General features: G+C 37.0%; 2 protein-coding genes across 2 annotated transcripts; one reads left to right on the forward strand and one right to left on the reverse strand.

Moving 5' to 3' along the window:
- The first annotated feature begins 1,249 nt into the window (after nt 1-1,249).
- Nucleotides 1,250-6,681, forward strand: spc25 (SPC25 component of NDC80 kinetochore complex). Its single transcript, XM_053328680.1, has 7 exons — nt 1,250-1,325; nt 3,765-3,936; nt 4,496-4,561; nt 4,817-4,963; nt 5,082-5,207; nt 5,658-5,756; nt 6,350-6,681. Exons 2-7 carry the CDS (start codon nt 3,786-3,788, stop codon nt 6,472-6,474), a joined length of 714 nt encoding a protein of 237 aa, XP_053184655.1. The 5' UTR covers nt 1,250-1,325; nt 3,765-3,785; the 3' UTR covers nt 6,475-6,681.
- Nucleotides 6,682-6,688: 7 nt separating this feature from the next.
- Nucleotides 6,689-12,507, reverse strand: nostrin (nitric oxide synthase trafficking). Its single transcript, XM_053328679.1, has 16 exons — nt 12,481-12,507; nt 12,238-12,323; nt 12,071-12,154; nt 11,798-11,860; nt 11,620-11,701; nt 11,482-11,544; nt 10,363-10,461; nt 10,152-10,277; nt 9,455-9,553; nt 9,217-9,342; nt 8,678-8,786; nt 8,478-8,566; nt 8,242-8,367; nt 7,103-7,343; nt 6,923-7,000; nt 6,689-6,839 (listed from the first exon to the last, which is right to left on the reverse strand). The coding sequence occupies exons 1-16, from the start codon at nt 12,505-12,507 to the stop codon at nt 6,703-6,705; spliced, it is 1,635 nt and encodes a 544-aa protein (XP_053184654.1). The 3' UTR covers nt 6,689-6,702.
- Between the last annotated feature and the right edge of the window lie 1,948 nt (nt 12,508-14,455).

A 14,455-nucleotide genomic window follows, 5' to 3' on the forward strand; every position in this document is an offset into this window, starting at 1 on the left:
GATCGAGCTCAGCATTTTAAGACATGTTACAAAAACTGTTTACACTCCGACAGTGTAGCCATCAGGTATTTAACAGACCATTGCTTATACAATTGTTAAATATTAGCCATTGTACACACTGAAAGAGACCCATGTAACCCCCCGGATCCTTTCAGCCTCATTAATATTCTCATTCTCAGTGAACGTAGCAACAAAATGGGCCTCCCATAATACTGTAACTGAAAAACAGTGTCCATCTGGTGCCCACAGTTAAGCATATATCCAGTAGATCTATCATAATCATTTTTCCTTTTTAATTTTAAAACTACCCTTTTTGTTCGTGCACTTACATTATACAAATTTGACAGTAATATTATATTGATGCATTTTGAACTTGATGCTGAGTAGAGCAGTTGGAACCCAGTTCGCAGATTCACCACAAGGGGGTATAAAGTTGCATCAAAAGACATAAAAATTTCTTTGTGAGAATCATTGACTGTACATAATATTATATACATTTACAGTTAATGGTGAGAACCAACAGGTTGCATTTTAAGATCTAGCAGAGATGAACACCATCAAGCTATCAAGATATTTGATGGTGTTAATGAGTGCAGCCACAGTAGAAATGAGTCCCTCTGAATAACTTCAGCTTTATTGAAGGATAACTTACGAAAATTAAAGGCAAGTGGTATTAAAAAAACATGGATGTATGTTTGAGCAGGAACGGAAAGCAAAAATCAAACATAAAACCAAACCAAATGTCTACTTTACTTGCCGGACCCTTGTGTGAGTCAGTATCATAGGTCAGTATGCACGGGTCACACAAGGTGTCAGTGTGCACATCTGTCCTTATCTATTGTCTCTGGCACAACCCACTTCACCTGTTAGTTTTTTTCCCTGTGTGCATGTTTTTGAATTTGTTTTGTAACAGGTCTGGGTAGACTGTAAAAACTGAACTGACCTATGGGATGAATAAAGTAATATGTGAAACTGAATCTGAATAAATGTAGAATTTAAAGCAGAGCTGTTGTATTGGATTGCAACAGGTGTACCTAATAAAGAGGCCAGCGAGTGTAAATCTATTGGACAGGGCAGAAGATGATTGATCAGCCCCTGTTAACACTGGCCTGGCAGGACAAGGGGCTGTAGGAGTTGTTTGACTCCAGAAGATGGCAGTAATGAGACAACATGGATGCCAGAGAAGAAGAGGGAGGAGGAGAAAAATGTCATTTCCGGTGTTGACTGCCCACCCACCGCCCCAGACCGCGGATTTTTGAAAATAACGACAAGTCCCGGAGCAGAAGACAAACAGCTTCATATTCACCAACCGGAGACTTTAAGAGGTGATTGTCGCTTACAGTGAACTACTCGGTTGTTTAACAAGAAGGAGTCCGTTTGTTTAAATTAACTTACGTTAAAGTCAACCGCTAATGTTTTCAGGCTAGCGTTAGCTGGAGTGCTAATGTCGATACGTTGATGACGTTAACCGGGCGTGCAGTGAAACAGTCTATGGTAACGGTAACAACACGGGTCTTACGGTTGGTAACGTTCTTAACGGACACCGTTACCATAGTTACAAACTCAGTCTGACATTTGTTAACTCGCTTATTCGAATGTTAACAGTTAATAACGGCTCCGTGGGGACCAGTTTAACGTATCGCTCTTGGCTGTTTAACGGACACAGTCCTGCCCCCTTCATCGTCGGCTTGACTGTCACACCGTTGTTTTCTGGGACTTATTAATGACAATCAGATTGGTAACGCAATTATACGCCAAGCAGCAAGCTAACTAACTAATTAACACCGGCTAACCAATAAACAGAGAAGTTAGACAAAAACAAACCCTTAGTTTCTGTATTTTCCACTGAGCTGTCAACCCCATCACACAGTCTTTATCGTTGGTTTTCATTTAGATGGATCTATTGACAATATATTAACATTCTTACTTTAGCTATCCTTTATTTTGATGTGGAAGTTATGATTTTTATTTGAAGTTATTTGAATTTCATGATTGTATTGCTTGGTTTTTTATGTTGCTGTCTTGTGCTTCTTCATGTTTCTGTCTTGGGACCATGTTTCAAATAAGTGTTTTCCAATTTAATATATCATTTTTTTGTTTGTTAATCCATAAAATTAATCAATAGGAACTCAGTAGCATTAGCTGTTAAGGACATACAAAATCATATCTGATGGTCCACTTACTACCAATTTTCCTCAGCTGTGTCTAGGGTTGCAAAATTCCGGGAATTTTCAAACTTGGAAACTTTCCATGGGAATTAACGGGAATTAACGGGAATTTATGGGAATTAACGGGAATTAACTGGGAATTTACTAAACTGAAGGTATGTTCTTATTAGGGAACTTAAATATAGTTGTGTAAAATAATATTTTAGCATAATCCTGACTAAAACAACCAGATATCATGCAGTACAGTTGAATATCTATGCTATCACATGCTCACATAGCACACTGTTTACTGCAGGGCTACTGAGACCACGCCCCCTACATGCACTGTGCATTCCTCCATCACATGCACAGATGAGTTCTACAATCCTAGACCACACTTTTGAGCCCAGAGCACACAACTTGAAGCCAGACTTTTGAGCCTGTGGTTTTGATGACATCATATGGTAATATATTTAGGGATATTTTTATGTGTAAGTGCTATATTTAGCCTTATGGTGGAAAAAATAAAAATGGTCAAAACCAAATAAACCACAATTTATACAGCAAATATCACTTTAACAGACAGGAGTGGAACTTTGATGTTACTAGTTATATCATTTGCACCTAAGTAAATAACAATAACTAATAGTTTTAAAAACATCTTTTATATTTTGAGTTGTATCTCCACCAGGATACATTGGACACATCCCCCTCAGGGATGTGTAGCTTCACAGACACATTGTTGTATTTTTTCAGAGTTGTGTGTGAAACCATTAAGAATAATAACATTTAGTTGCTTTTTTAATATTAAATTATAAATTATTGTAAAATTTAATATAACTTCAACAGCTCAGGGACATCAAGCGACATTGTGCACCTTTTTTTATCGTCAACTTAAAATAATGTTTTTTAATGAAGGGGTGGACTTTTTTTATCCAATTAATCAATCAAATGATGATACCTTTCCACTAAATTACCCTCAGTTGCCATAAATTCCCATAAATTCCCATTTAATTCCCATAAATTCCCATAATTCCCATAATTCCCATGGAAAGTTTCCAATTTGGAATATTTCCAAAATTCCCCAGCTTAACTTCCCATAGAAATTTACCGGAAACTTTCCGGAAATTTACCGGAAACTTTCCACCCCTTTGCAACCCTAGCTGTGTCACAGTCTTCATCATTCATTGAATGGTTGATTGTGTTATTAAGTGTAATAGTATATGTTGGACCACTTATTTTCATTATATTGATTCAATCTGCTGATTTATTTTCCCTATAAAATGTAGTTATTATGTAGTAGAGATTACAGCGTTGTCTTCAAATGTTTATATACCTTCACTTTGCTTTCACGAGTGACACAGAAAAGCTTCACATTTTCACATTTGACGAGCTGCAACCAGCAAATGTTTGACATTTTTGCTTGAAAAATGACTAAAACAATTATTCGGTTATTAAAATAGACTAATTTCCTTTCGATCAACTACTTGTTGCAGCTCTATCAAGTAGGTAGGAATATTGATCCGTGCTCTTGTCATAAAACATACAAGCAGTGTTTATTTAAGAGATATTTTCAGTGCAAAGTTTTGTGTTTTTATTTAATTTATTTTTTTACAGCTTGCGAGACTGCAGAAAATCATGACGTCCATCACTGATCCAAAAATGAGTGACATGTTTACCAATGCAATGAGGGAGATCCACAACAAACATCTCAAAGCACATGAGGAGATAATTGACACAACAGTGGAGCTGTGCCAGTCCCACAGACAGTTTGTGAAATCTGCACTTGGTATGATTATTGTCATCGATATTCTGTATCCATACATTTTTAGTAACTAATCATGTTTTTGAACTAAACATAGTTAAATATTTTAAATGCACTGTGGTGAGCAGTCCTTTTGTTAATTTGCCTATACCCACTTGTTCCTGTACTTTAATATTGTACTCCATAGTAATTACACAGATTGAGCTGTGGACACTAATGAGGCCATAATGGTTTTTATAACTTGATGTCATGAATCCCTGCAGCCGATGTGTAGCAGATACATTGTGGGGTGTTGCTAGGCCATGCTTGAAGTCATAACACAATGTGTGAAGCAAAAGCTCCCATATGCACATGTGCTTTTTAAGTAATAGGAAACTGTGCTTCAGAGTAATCTAAAAAAACCCAGCCTACTCTACATCACTTGAAAAGCACAATCCCATATAATAGTTTGTGACATTGAGTATGACTAAAGACCAAGGCCTTCAAATTCATACAATTATTTATTTCATTTACCATACAGTTGCCCTTGTGCTAGATTAGACCACTATGGATGGTTAATGATGCTATTTGTCATTTGGTGCAGATACATGTTTGAAGAAGTGTAAGGAGGATGAAATGCTGTTTGAGACAATACAAACATTCAAAAAAGGTGAGTTTCTGCATTAGGCTATGAAGAGTTAAACCTGTGCCTTACATGTGCCATTTGTTTGTGTGTGTTGTTAAATTACGGATATTGGCCCCATTCCAGTTATCTACTGTTATGTGCTGGCTTACTTCTAATTGTTCTCATAATCTGATGTACACTATGTGCTCATATTTTGTCTTTTGGGAAAGAAGGGGATAGGTTATAATGCAACTTCAGCAGCTTCAGCAACTGTTAACGTGAGATGTGTTTTGCCCCCAGACCTGCAACATAAAAGTACGTCACTGAAAGAGAAACAGCACGCCATTTCTGAAGTGATATCTGAGGTTCAGCAGAAGGAGATGCAGAAAGACATCCTTATCCAGAAGATTGAGAAACTTAAGGGGGAGCATGCCAAGAGAAAAGATTGTAAGTTCATGTTCTAAAATGCAATCAGTGGCATATCTCAGAAGTTATTTTGTGACTGTGACATATGATGATTTTAGTAATTGACAATACAGATATATTATTTTTGTCCACTCCTCAGTAATCAAGTCCCAAAATAAAGCAAACAAGGACAGACTGAGGAATCTCCAGAAAGCTAGACTGGTCTTCCAGGATCATTTGGGACTGGAGATACGAACAATCCAAGGCAAAACACAACTGGTGAAAGGTACACCAAACACATGCAGAGCTGTTTACTCAGTATCCTTCCTGAGTGCTGTTTCTATCACCCATCTCTGCTCTTTAACAAATTAACCTTTAACACCTAAGTTTGGAGAGTTGCTCTCAGGGTTCTCTGTCTAGTTTAAAACATGAATGTATTATGTGTGTATCTATCTAAATACTTCACCCAAAGCACGTTTGTATGAAATCAGCTGTTGTTTTATTGGTGTAGAAATTAATTTGAGTTCTCCTAATTTGTATATGGCACACACCCTACTGATGACCCTCAAAACAAATGGAAAATGCTGTTTTTAGGTTAGAATACTTTTGAATACACCCACTCAATGGCAGGATCCAACATTATATATTATATGTTAAATACTAAAATCTCAGGGCTCGCTTCAGTTAAAGTAAATATGACTTATGGCTTTATAGAGGTTTCTTTTTCTTGTTAAAGGTGAAAAGTTGCAGTTTGTTTTCCGGCATATCAATCCTGCTGATCAGGACAGCGCCTACATCGTCACAATGGGGCTCAAAGAAGACGGATCATATCAGAGTGAGACACACACGCACACACACACACACACACACACACACACACACACACAGAGAGACATACACAACGTATCAGAAAATTATTGCAAAATCATGCAAATCATTAAAAACAATTAGCTGAATGATTAAAGTGCATGCCATATAACTGCAATGTCCCTGGTTTAGTTTGACCAAGACGTGCCAAAAAAACGTAATCCCCCCCCCCCCCCCCCCCCCCCCCCAAAAAAAAAAAAAAAAATTTGAAACGATAACCCCAAAACAAATTCCAAAGCCAGAAATTAGTCCATTTTACTTACATGTGATTTCTGTGGAAAGACCCACTTAAACCATCCTGCTCTTGGGAAAACTTCCTAGAGCACCAAACGTGTATTGATCCACAATTGAAAATGGTTTTAAAAGATCTACATTTCCAGTAGGAACTAAAGGGCTTTGACCACAGTCAAGAGGGATGTGAGAAAAATGTGTTGAGAGACAGAATAAAACACATTGTTGACAATAATAAAATGATTAATTACTACTAGCCTCATCTTTTTAATAGTCATAACAAACATTGTAAATGGCCTCCATATTTACCCAAAACTTCCATTTCTACAGTTGTGTCAAGTGACCCCTCGCTCGAGTGTTTGCCAGACTTGGAAAAACGGCTTCAGGAGACGAACAACTTACAAGCGTTCCTGGCAAACATCAGGAAGGAGTTTATCTCACAGGCACGTTGCTAAGATTGGAAAAAATGAAGATAAAGAACCTTGCAGCAAACTTCATGAGGCTTTGGAGACTGATGTGAGCACAGAGGGCTTCATGTTCAAGAAAGATGACTGAGGTCTTGTAATTAAAGTTATCTTTGTATTAACAATTTTAAAGCAATATTGTACATACACAGAAATGTGATTTGGTTTATAACTTTCCGTGGGTGAGTTTTATATTTCTGCTCCTCATGAGTAGGGCAGTCAGGCATCAGATGATTTGACACTGCTTAACACGGGCAGCTCCTCAACATAGGTTGATGGGAAATGGCCGATCTGTCCATTAAGTAGTCCAAACCACCAACCGTTCTCTTCCTTTGTGTAAATGTCTAGAAGATCTCCTGTGAAATAGAAATCACTGTATTATTTTATCTATCATTTTCTACTATTGTTTTTGATGATCTGCAATTAAATTGCCACATACCCTCTTTCAAAGTTAATTCATCGTCCTGGTTAGGTGTGAAATCGTAGAGAGCTTTGCATTTTCCTATACTGCAGAATTCTGTTGCTTGACCTGTTTAATGTTGATATTTTTTATTCTTTAATTGCATGATGTAAATAATAACAAATAAATCTTTTAGTTGAGGCTCTGTAAACATACCACCTTGATCTTTGTTGTCATCTGTATGAGTTATGGCGCCATTAACAGCGCTGCAACAGTCAACCGCTTCAGATTCATTTATTGAAGCTGTGGAGTGGACCTGGTCAGCAGCAATTTGCAGAGTCTCCACAGACTGAACAGGTCCTTTGTAAATGATGGAGGCTCTCAGTGATTGTCTGGATCTGAACGGTGTCTTCCTGAGTTTGACTGGACGACTCAGTTGAACCACACTGTGCTCACAGTCCTTAGACAGAAACATAGTTTGGGTTATGTTTAATCCACATGATTTATCTTTAAACAAACAAATGTCATGAAGTGTAGAATACATAATGTCCGTGAACAATGATTCCTAAGCAGAAGTACTTGTGCCCGCTGTTGCCAGGGATACATGATAAGATTGTGGATGATCTCTGCTATTAAAAAGGCTATTTTTGGCTGATTGTTTTTGGCAGTTACATGACACGCCTCCCGCTAACCTGAGGCAATTGTAAAATTCAAACAGCTGTCATTGAGAGTGCATTAAAACTGCATTAAAACTAGTTATATTTAAATCAAGGGGATATCTTCCAGTTATTTTCTTTTTAAGTATAGTATAAATTCCCTCTGTTTGAGCTGCTGTGGTAGTAACAGAAGAAGGGAATTGGCAGTAAGAAGACTAATGTTGAAACATTTGGATTTGGCAATTTGGATTGCTGAAACTTCATGTTAGATTTGGATAAACTTTGATATACACATCTTGCACAGAATGAGGACTGTAGATTTAATTCCTTGTCATAATGAAGGGATGGCCAATATGAACAAGAGGCATGAGTTCAGTGAGAAAACCTGTTTTAATGTTTATTTGCACTTCACTGATGATTTAATACTTACATAAACAATTGTGAACCTGCCCTTTAAGCTCATATAACAGTGCCGTGTGACTACAGTTAAAGGTTGGGATTCACTCATTTATGTGAACCAAAAAGCAATTTCATAATGAACCTTGGCAATGTGTTGAGGGAGAGCTTAATTATTTATTCCCGCCCCAAGATTTTTCCTGTTATTTTAAGATTACAATCACAAACCCTCAATGCCAACCAAGTCTGTCACTACCTCAGGCCACAGGTGTACCAACATTGTGTGCTGAAGATATTTAGTCTTACCTTATCTTTCCATTTGACAATGCTGTCGTTAAATCGGTGAAAGGACTTGGGTTTCCCTTCTATTTCAGACAGAGTTTGGGAGAGTTTGTAGTGAGTGGCCTCTAGCAGATCCTGTTTCAAAGCACTCTGCAGGTAACAAGACAATAGGCAATAGATAAGGAGGTTTAGTGAACAATTCAGCAAATCTAATTTATGATCAATGTAAACTTCCCTTCTGCATGCTATAAAGAGTATACCTCATCAAGCAGCTGTTCAGTTTCCTCAAGGTTCTTCTGGTTAGAAAAGGATGGATTTTCAGAGTATGTTTTTATCAGTTTTTCAATTCCTGCAAAAACAATGTAGGTAAAGTTCACTGAATTATACTAAAAGTAAAATTTTCAACCTCTGTTAAATTATATTTTAATGAAACATATAATTGATAATGCACTGAACTTGCCTTCACAGTCTTTTTTTGTCTTTGTAAGGCTATCCTCCAGGCGCTGGAGCTTGATTTTTATGGCCTCTTTTCTCCGGTCTTTGGTCATCAGTGATTTGCTGTTCTCCTCCTGGTGTGTACAGGACACAGATAACAGGGATTTATCAACACACATCAGGAGCTCTAATGGTTTATGATGTATATGCCAAAGCAACAAAAGCTGTCCTGGAAATTTTACACATGTAAATAATATATATTCTTTAATAAATCAGTTATATTTTCAAGAGATACCTGAGTACATAAATACCTACATATTAGCATCATTTACAATACAGAATGTTAATAAATATACTGTAAAAAACAATATAGTATTCATGTCAGGCCGTGTCTTCGAAATGTCAAGTAGATCTTTCTATCTGCAGCTTGCAGACTCCCTCACAAAAGAGACCCCCTGCAGAGATGACTGAGACTGTCTCTGAGAGGGTGAGTCTGTGGCCTGCAGGCGAACAACCCCACCAAAATGCAACAACAGAGTCTCACGGCAAAAACTGCAGACTTACAAAATAATCAGCCATCAAAAACTCTGCTTTGCTATCCTCAGCTGTGATGCTGTTTTCCTCCACCAAGGTTTGTATGTCTTTATCCATGTCCACCCTTTGGACCATCTGTTCTATCTGTCTTTGTCCCTGGAAGTATCAGAAGTACACATACAGTAAGTAATAATAATAATAATAATATCCATTCAGATATTAGCTTTTTCTTTACTATTACTATTTAATATTATTTACTATTTCTTACGTGTTTGAGAGTCTGCCCAAAACTGGACATATGGAGGTTGTATCTTGTCAGGATGTTGCAAAGTACTTCAATTCGCTGTTTCTCCAGCTCCTGTATGATCTGAAACAAAGCAGCAAATAGTGCATTTAATCCATATCCAGACCCCTGGCTTTGTCATTTACTCTGTGGAGCATTTAGTACATTATAAATGGGCTGCATGTTTATAATGCCTTCCACCACTTTATACTGTATGTCACCCGATGTTAGATGATTGTCATGTAAACCTGAGGTAAAATTTAAATACAGACAGAGTGAAACAGTGACTGTAAGATTGAACAGTAACTCAAGTAGCTCAAAGGGTTGATCATTAGAGCAGGCCAGCAGCCACATAACCTGCTGAAATGTCCTTCAACAAGACTCACCTCATTTCCCCTTGTGGTGCTAGTGCTTGCTTGCTGTTCACTGATAACGTGTGTATCTTGCATGAAATAAGCTGCAGAATACACAGGGTGATTTTACCTGGTGCTCCACAGAGAGCAATTGTATGGTAGACTGACCAAGTGCTTATGCAAAAAGCTGACAGGTTCAACGCTTATCATAAATGAGGCATCCTTGAGCAAGACACTGAATCTGCCTGTTCACTTGCAAAAAGCCACTCTGGATAAGAGGAACAGCTAAATGCTTGCAATCTGAAAAGTAGGAAGGCAGTTTTCCGCACCTGGTAGCAGTTTTTCAGTGTGTTTTCCCACTTGAGTCTCATCTGATGACCCTCCATGTTGATATTAAAGTACTCTGTGTCCACCCGCGCCTGGATCTCTGCCGACTTAGTCAGCCTGTTAAGCATCTGTAGTCAAGAACAGGAAGAAAAGAAAGCTGACTGTTTTACAGCACATGTTTAAAGTACAGTATGTGATGCTGAAAAATGATACCTTTTGTTTTTCTTTCTCTGTGCAAATGTGTTTGTTGTTCTCCACAAAGTTGAACAGAGCCTCATGCTCTCGTGTTAGTCCACTCAGTTTCTTTTTAAACTGTATTTAGAAAATAGGAAACACGAGAAATCACATTAATCCATCACAAATTATATGCAAACTGTGTGTGTGTGAGGGAGAGTGGATGTAATTTAAAAAAAAATGTAATATATAGTTTTCATCATACATTGTGTTGTGAAATTATTTATTTTATATATGTTTGAAGTAACAAAATTTGACATAAGTTTAGGTATTTTTAAAGAAAATAAAAACAGCCAGATTTTAAAGATGAGATGTTATAATTCACAAGAGAATATCAGGCAACATACAGAAGTGACAAGATTTATAGCTTATTCAATTATACCTGCCAGTTGAAATGTTTATATAATGAATATGTTTGACATTCATTTATTAAAATCACATTTGAGGAAATCTAAATGTCCAACTTGTAATCCATAACATATTATGACACATTCAGTGCTAAATTTGCTATAAGCCTTCATAATGTATGATTTCTCTTAGCAACAGCCGCCAAAAGTCATTTTAAGTATCATCAATACTTCATTCAAACATCACAGTGACTCATGATCAGTTTACCATCGACAGTTATGAAGTTATATGAACACTAATGTAACCAAAATGAACTGAGAGTGTGGTTATGGCTGATCATAATAAAGTATGACATGATGGCAATTAGACTTTATAACCTCTTGTGCAAAATGGTTAAAATGCTTGTAAACTATTGTACTTTGTGACCTTGTTTAGTCTTAAGATCCTATTTTTAATGGCCTCATAACTGTTTTAACACATCTTGATGCATTTTTAAGGCTTACACTGCAGAATCTCTTATCGTCCATTGTGAATGCATTGTAATGTATTATGTATGTATCTCTACATATACACATACATACATTATGCATACTGTAAAAGTAACCATACTATAATAATTTAAAGCCACAATAGTTTTTCATGGATTCATGATTAGAATCCTAAAAGATGTCTCTGCAGCAGCTCCATTACAGCTTATAACTCATCTCTACATCTGTACATCTGTTTGAAAAATGTCTGAAGAAGTTTTACCTTGAGTTGCTCGCTCCAATTAGCAGTAACAAGTTTTCCGTTTTTTTCAATGGCACTGTCAAGCTATTAAAACAGAGAACGTTAGAGACACATTATGACTTGAAGCTAGATCAGACTGATAAAGAATAAATGACATACAGGCCTCTTTCTCTTAGTATGCTCATCCAAGACTTGGCGTATTTCCAGTATTGCTTCTTGCTGAAATGCATTTCCCAGTGATCTGAAATGAGAAGAGCATGCCATATTTAACTCTGAATCTCCCTCACATTAGTTTAATTTTTTGACAGTCATGATGTGAACTCAGGTTGGAAACTACCTGTGAGCATCTGCTCTTGAGTACATCTCATCTGACACATGACACCAGGCACTGTAGGTGGAACTGAGCGGGGAGCCAGCATGAAAAGGTTAGAGCTGTGGGCCAAGCTGACACCTGCCTTTGTTTTGATCACATCTAACTTGCAAGGCACATGTCATTTCCTATGGCACCATTATTTCTGCAACACTTGGCAGCTATCCCCAGAAGAGATCATGTTAATCACAAACAGACAAAAGACAGAGCAGATTAAACATTAAATGCTGTGTCCCTTACTTGTTTGACATTTCTTTAGATGCCCTGATGAGTTTGCCAGCAAGTTTTTGTAGTCCTTTAGCGTAAGCATGTTCCATCTCAGCCCTGAAACAGGAAGAAGTGTGAGCAGGCAAGTCAAACAGTAACTTTCAACATTTATTTGAAGGCTATAACTGTATTTATCCTACCTCTGCTGAAATACCGCCATTAGTTCTTTACAGAAGTACTCCCCAGCTTTTGAAAAGTGTTTTGCATTTTGATACAGTTGGTTGTACTGAAAGACAGTGAAAAAGACTTCATGATATTCTTTTTAAAGGATACAAAGTTAGCTGTGATTGTGAGACTGTCATACATGAAACTGACAGACATTATTTCGTACTACAGTGCTTTTCAAAAATAAACATTGCAGTCATTTTTTAACGTATACTCACAGAGCAGGTGCCGATAGGGTCCTTCATCTTTAAGACTGCGCCCGTTTGTTGACTTTGCACCTGGAACTTTGACCACCTCCTCCCAAACTCACTCATGCGGAAATCACCTGAGATTTTTTTTCCTTTTTTACAAAGGAAAATTCCAGTGGGTGAAGAAAAAAAGGAGCTGTAAATGAAAACTTGAGCAGGATGCCAAGTCAGTCTGCCACAGTTATTAAGGAAAATATATAAACAAAGAACACAAAGGTCTATTCATGCTCATATCTGTCATTTCAGGTTTGACCAAGAAAGTTATGTGATTTCTCTATTTCATGTTGAGAAAAAGTAACTCAGCTGGGTACACTTTTCTTTTAACTGACCTTATAAAGGGTCTATAAGTTGTTTTATATTATAAATGATATTCATGTTTTTACTCATTAAACCTGTATTTACTAAAATGTGTCCACTTGGGGCCAGTGGAAGCCAGCTGAAAACACTTCACTCACATACCTTTGAAAGTCTGCAGGCAAACTGTTGCCTTGAAGGTGCTTATTTGGAGCTTAAAAAAACTATAAACAGCTGCCTGCTGTGGCTGAAAATGACACAATGAACCATTAACCCACAACGAAAACCAACATGAGCTGAGAGACACTAAAATGTTCCATCGAGCTGAGGGGAACTGCAGAGTTGGGGGCTAATGCTCAGTGGGTTCATCACTACAAGCCTTGTCTTTCATACATACAAGTACTGTGTGATCCATTGTTTATATACAAATATTAATTATAGCTTTATGCTTTAAGGTGTGTATCATAATTACAGTGTCTCCAGTTCAGTTCTGATCTGGGACCTTTGTTGCCTGCAGACTCTCTCCATCCAGTACTGCATTTCTTGTCTGACTACACTGCCAAAAAACCCTTTAATTGTTGGTTATCCTCTGATACACATTGGTTTCTCAATTTCTAATGGCCATGTAATCTGAAATTATCGCAGTAAATTATTTAATCCAATGAACTATTAATGAATTGCTCTTGCTCCAGGGTTTTCAAAACCTGGCAACCCAAAATTTGTACTAATTAATGGTTTATACCTGAACTATTAAGCATTTATAAATCACTTATTAACCATTAATAAGGTCATTAATTCAAATGTATAATCCCTGTATAAAGGGTGCATTAGTGTATGTATTAACACTGTATAATCTAATGCAAACAAGTCATTATCTGGAGTGGATGATTCACTCAAAGTGTGGGATTATTAAGGAGTACAGTAATGTAAGCATTTATAAAGATATTTTGACTTAAAAGTATAAGCAGGGGTGTTACTGATGACATTAAGGATGGCTTTGTTTTATTTAAGATCTCCTCCAGACATGTTTTAACATTTAGATGGATGATTAGATGAGTAGAGTTAATGTTTGACATGTTTTTACACAAAAAAAAAGAAGTTACTATTAAAAATCCCTAAAATGGCCTTGTCTCCTTGTACCTCATTGAAAAGAACCTATAAATATGTAAATATGCTTCATTTGGACAAAAGATGTGCCATAGTTCACTGAATAGACTGGAGGTTTCAAGTTTCAAAATCTCACTTGTGTAAACAGTATAAACTGGCTTTACTTCAGCTGACGAATGTGAAAACAGCTTTCTGGTGTCAAACTCTGCACATACACCATTCTGCTCAAACATCCAACTGAAGGAAGAAGAAAAAACACATTTATGACTGAAGGGAGACTTTAAGTATGTCAGTAAGCTGTGACAATGAGCCAGCATGCAGCAAAACAGAATCCAACCATCATTAATTTAATTATTTTGCATCTGTGCTTTGCCTCTTAGTTTAAAAAGGCCAGTGGCTGTCCTTGTGTGTCACAGCATAATGCTTAATATGTATTCATACATTAATGATTGAACATCATTTTATCTCAAATCACTGTTAATAGCACTCCAACATTGGTTTTCAAATTGCTTTATAAGTTAGCTGCGTTTTATGAATAGGTCTT

This window comes from Scomber japonicus, chromosome 11 (assembly GCF_027409825.1).
Source record: "Scomber japonicus isolate fScoJap1 chromosome 11, fScoJap1.pri, whole genome shotgun sequence".
Classification (NCBI taxonomy): domain Eukaryota; kingdom Metazoa; phylum Chordata; class Actinopteri; order Scombriformes; family Scombridae; genus Scomber; species Scomber japonicus.

Coding starts and splice junctions, on each gene's coding strand:
- spc25 (XM_053328680.1), top strand. CDS start 3,786: ATGACGTCCATCACTGATCCAAAAATGAGTGACATGTTTACCAATGCA. Junction 3,937..4,495: donor GTTTGTGAAATCTGCACTTG/GTATGATTATTG, acceptor CATTTGGTGCAG/ATACATGTTTGAAGAAGTGT. Junction 4,964..5,081: donor GCATGCCAAGAGAAAAGATT/GTAAGTTCATGT, acceptor TCCACTCCTCAG/TAATCAAGTCCCAAAATAAA.
- nostrin (XM_053328679.1), bottom strand. CDS start 12,507: ATGAAGGACCCTATCGGCACCTGCTCT. Junction 9,554..10,151: donor CACTGAAAAACTGCTACCAG/GTGCGGAAAACT, acceptor GCTTTGTTTCAG/ATCATACAGGAGCTGGAGAA. Junction 8,368..8,477: donor CTGAACAGCTGCTTGATGAG/GTATACTCTTTA, acceptor TGTTACCTGCAG/AGTGCTTTGAAACAGGATCT.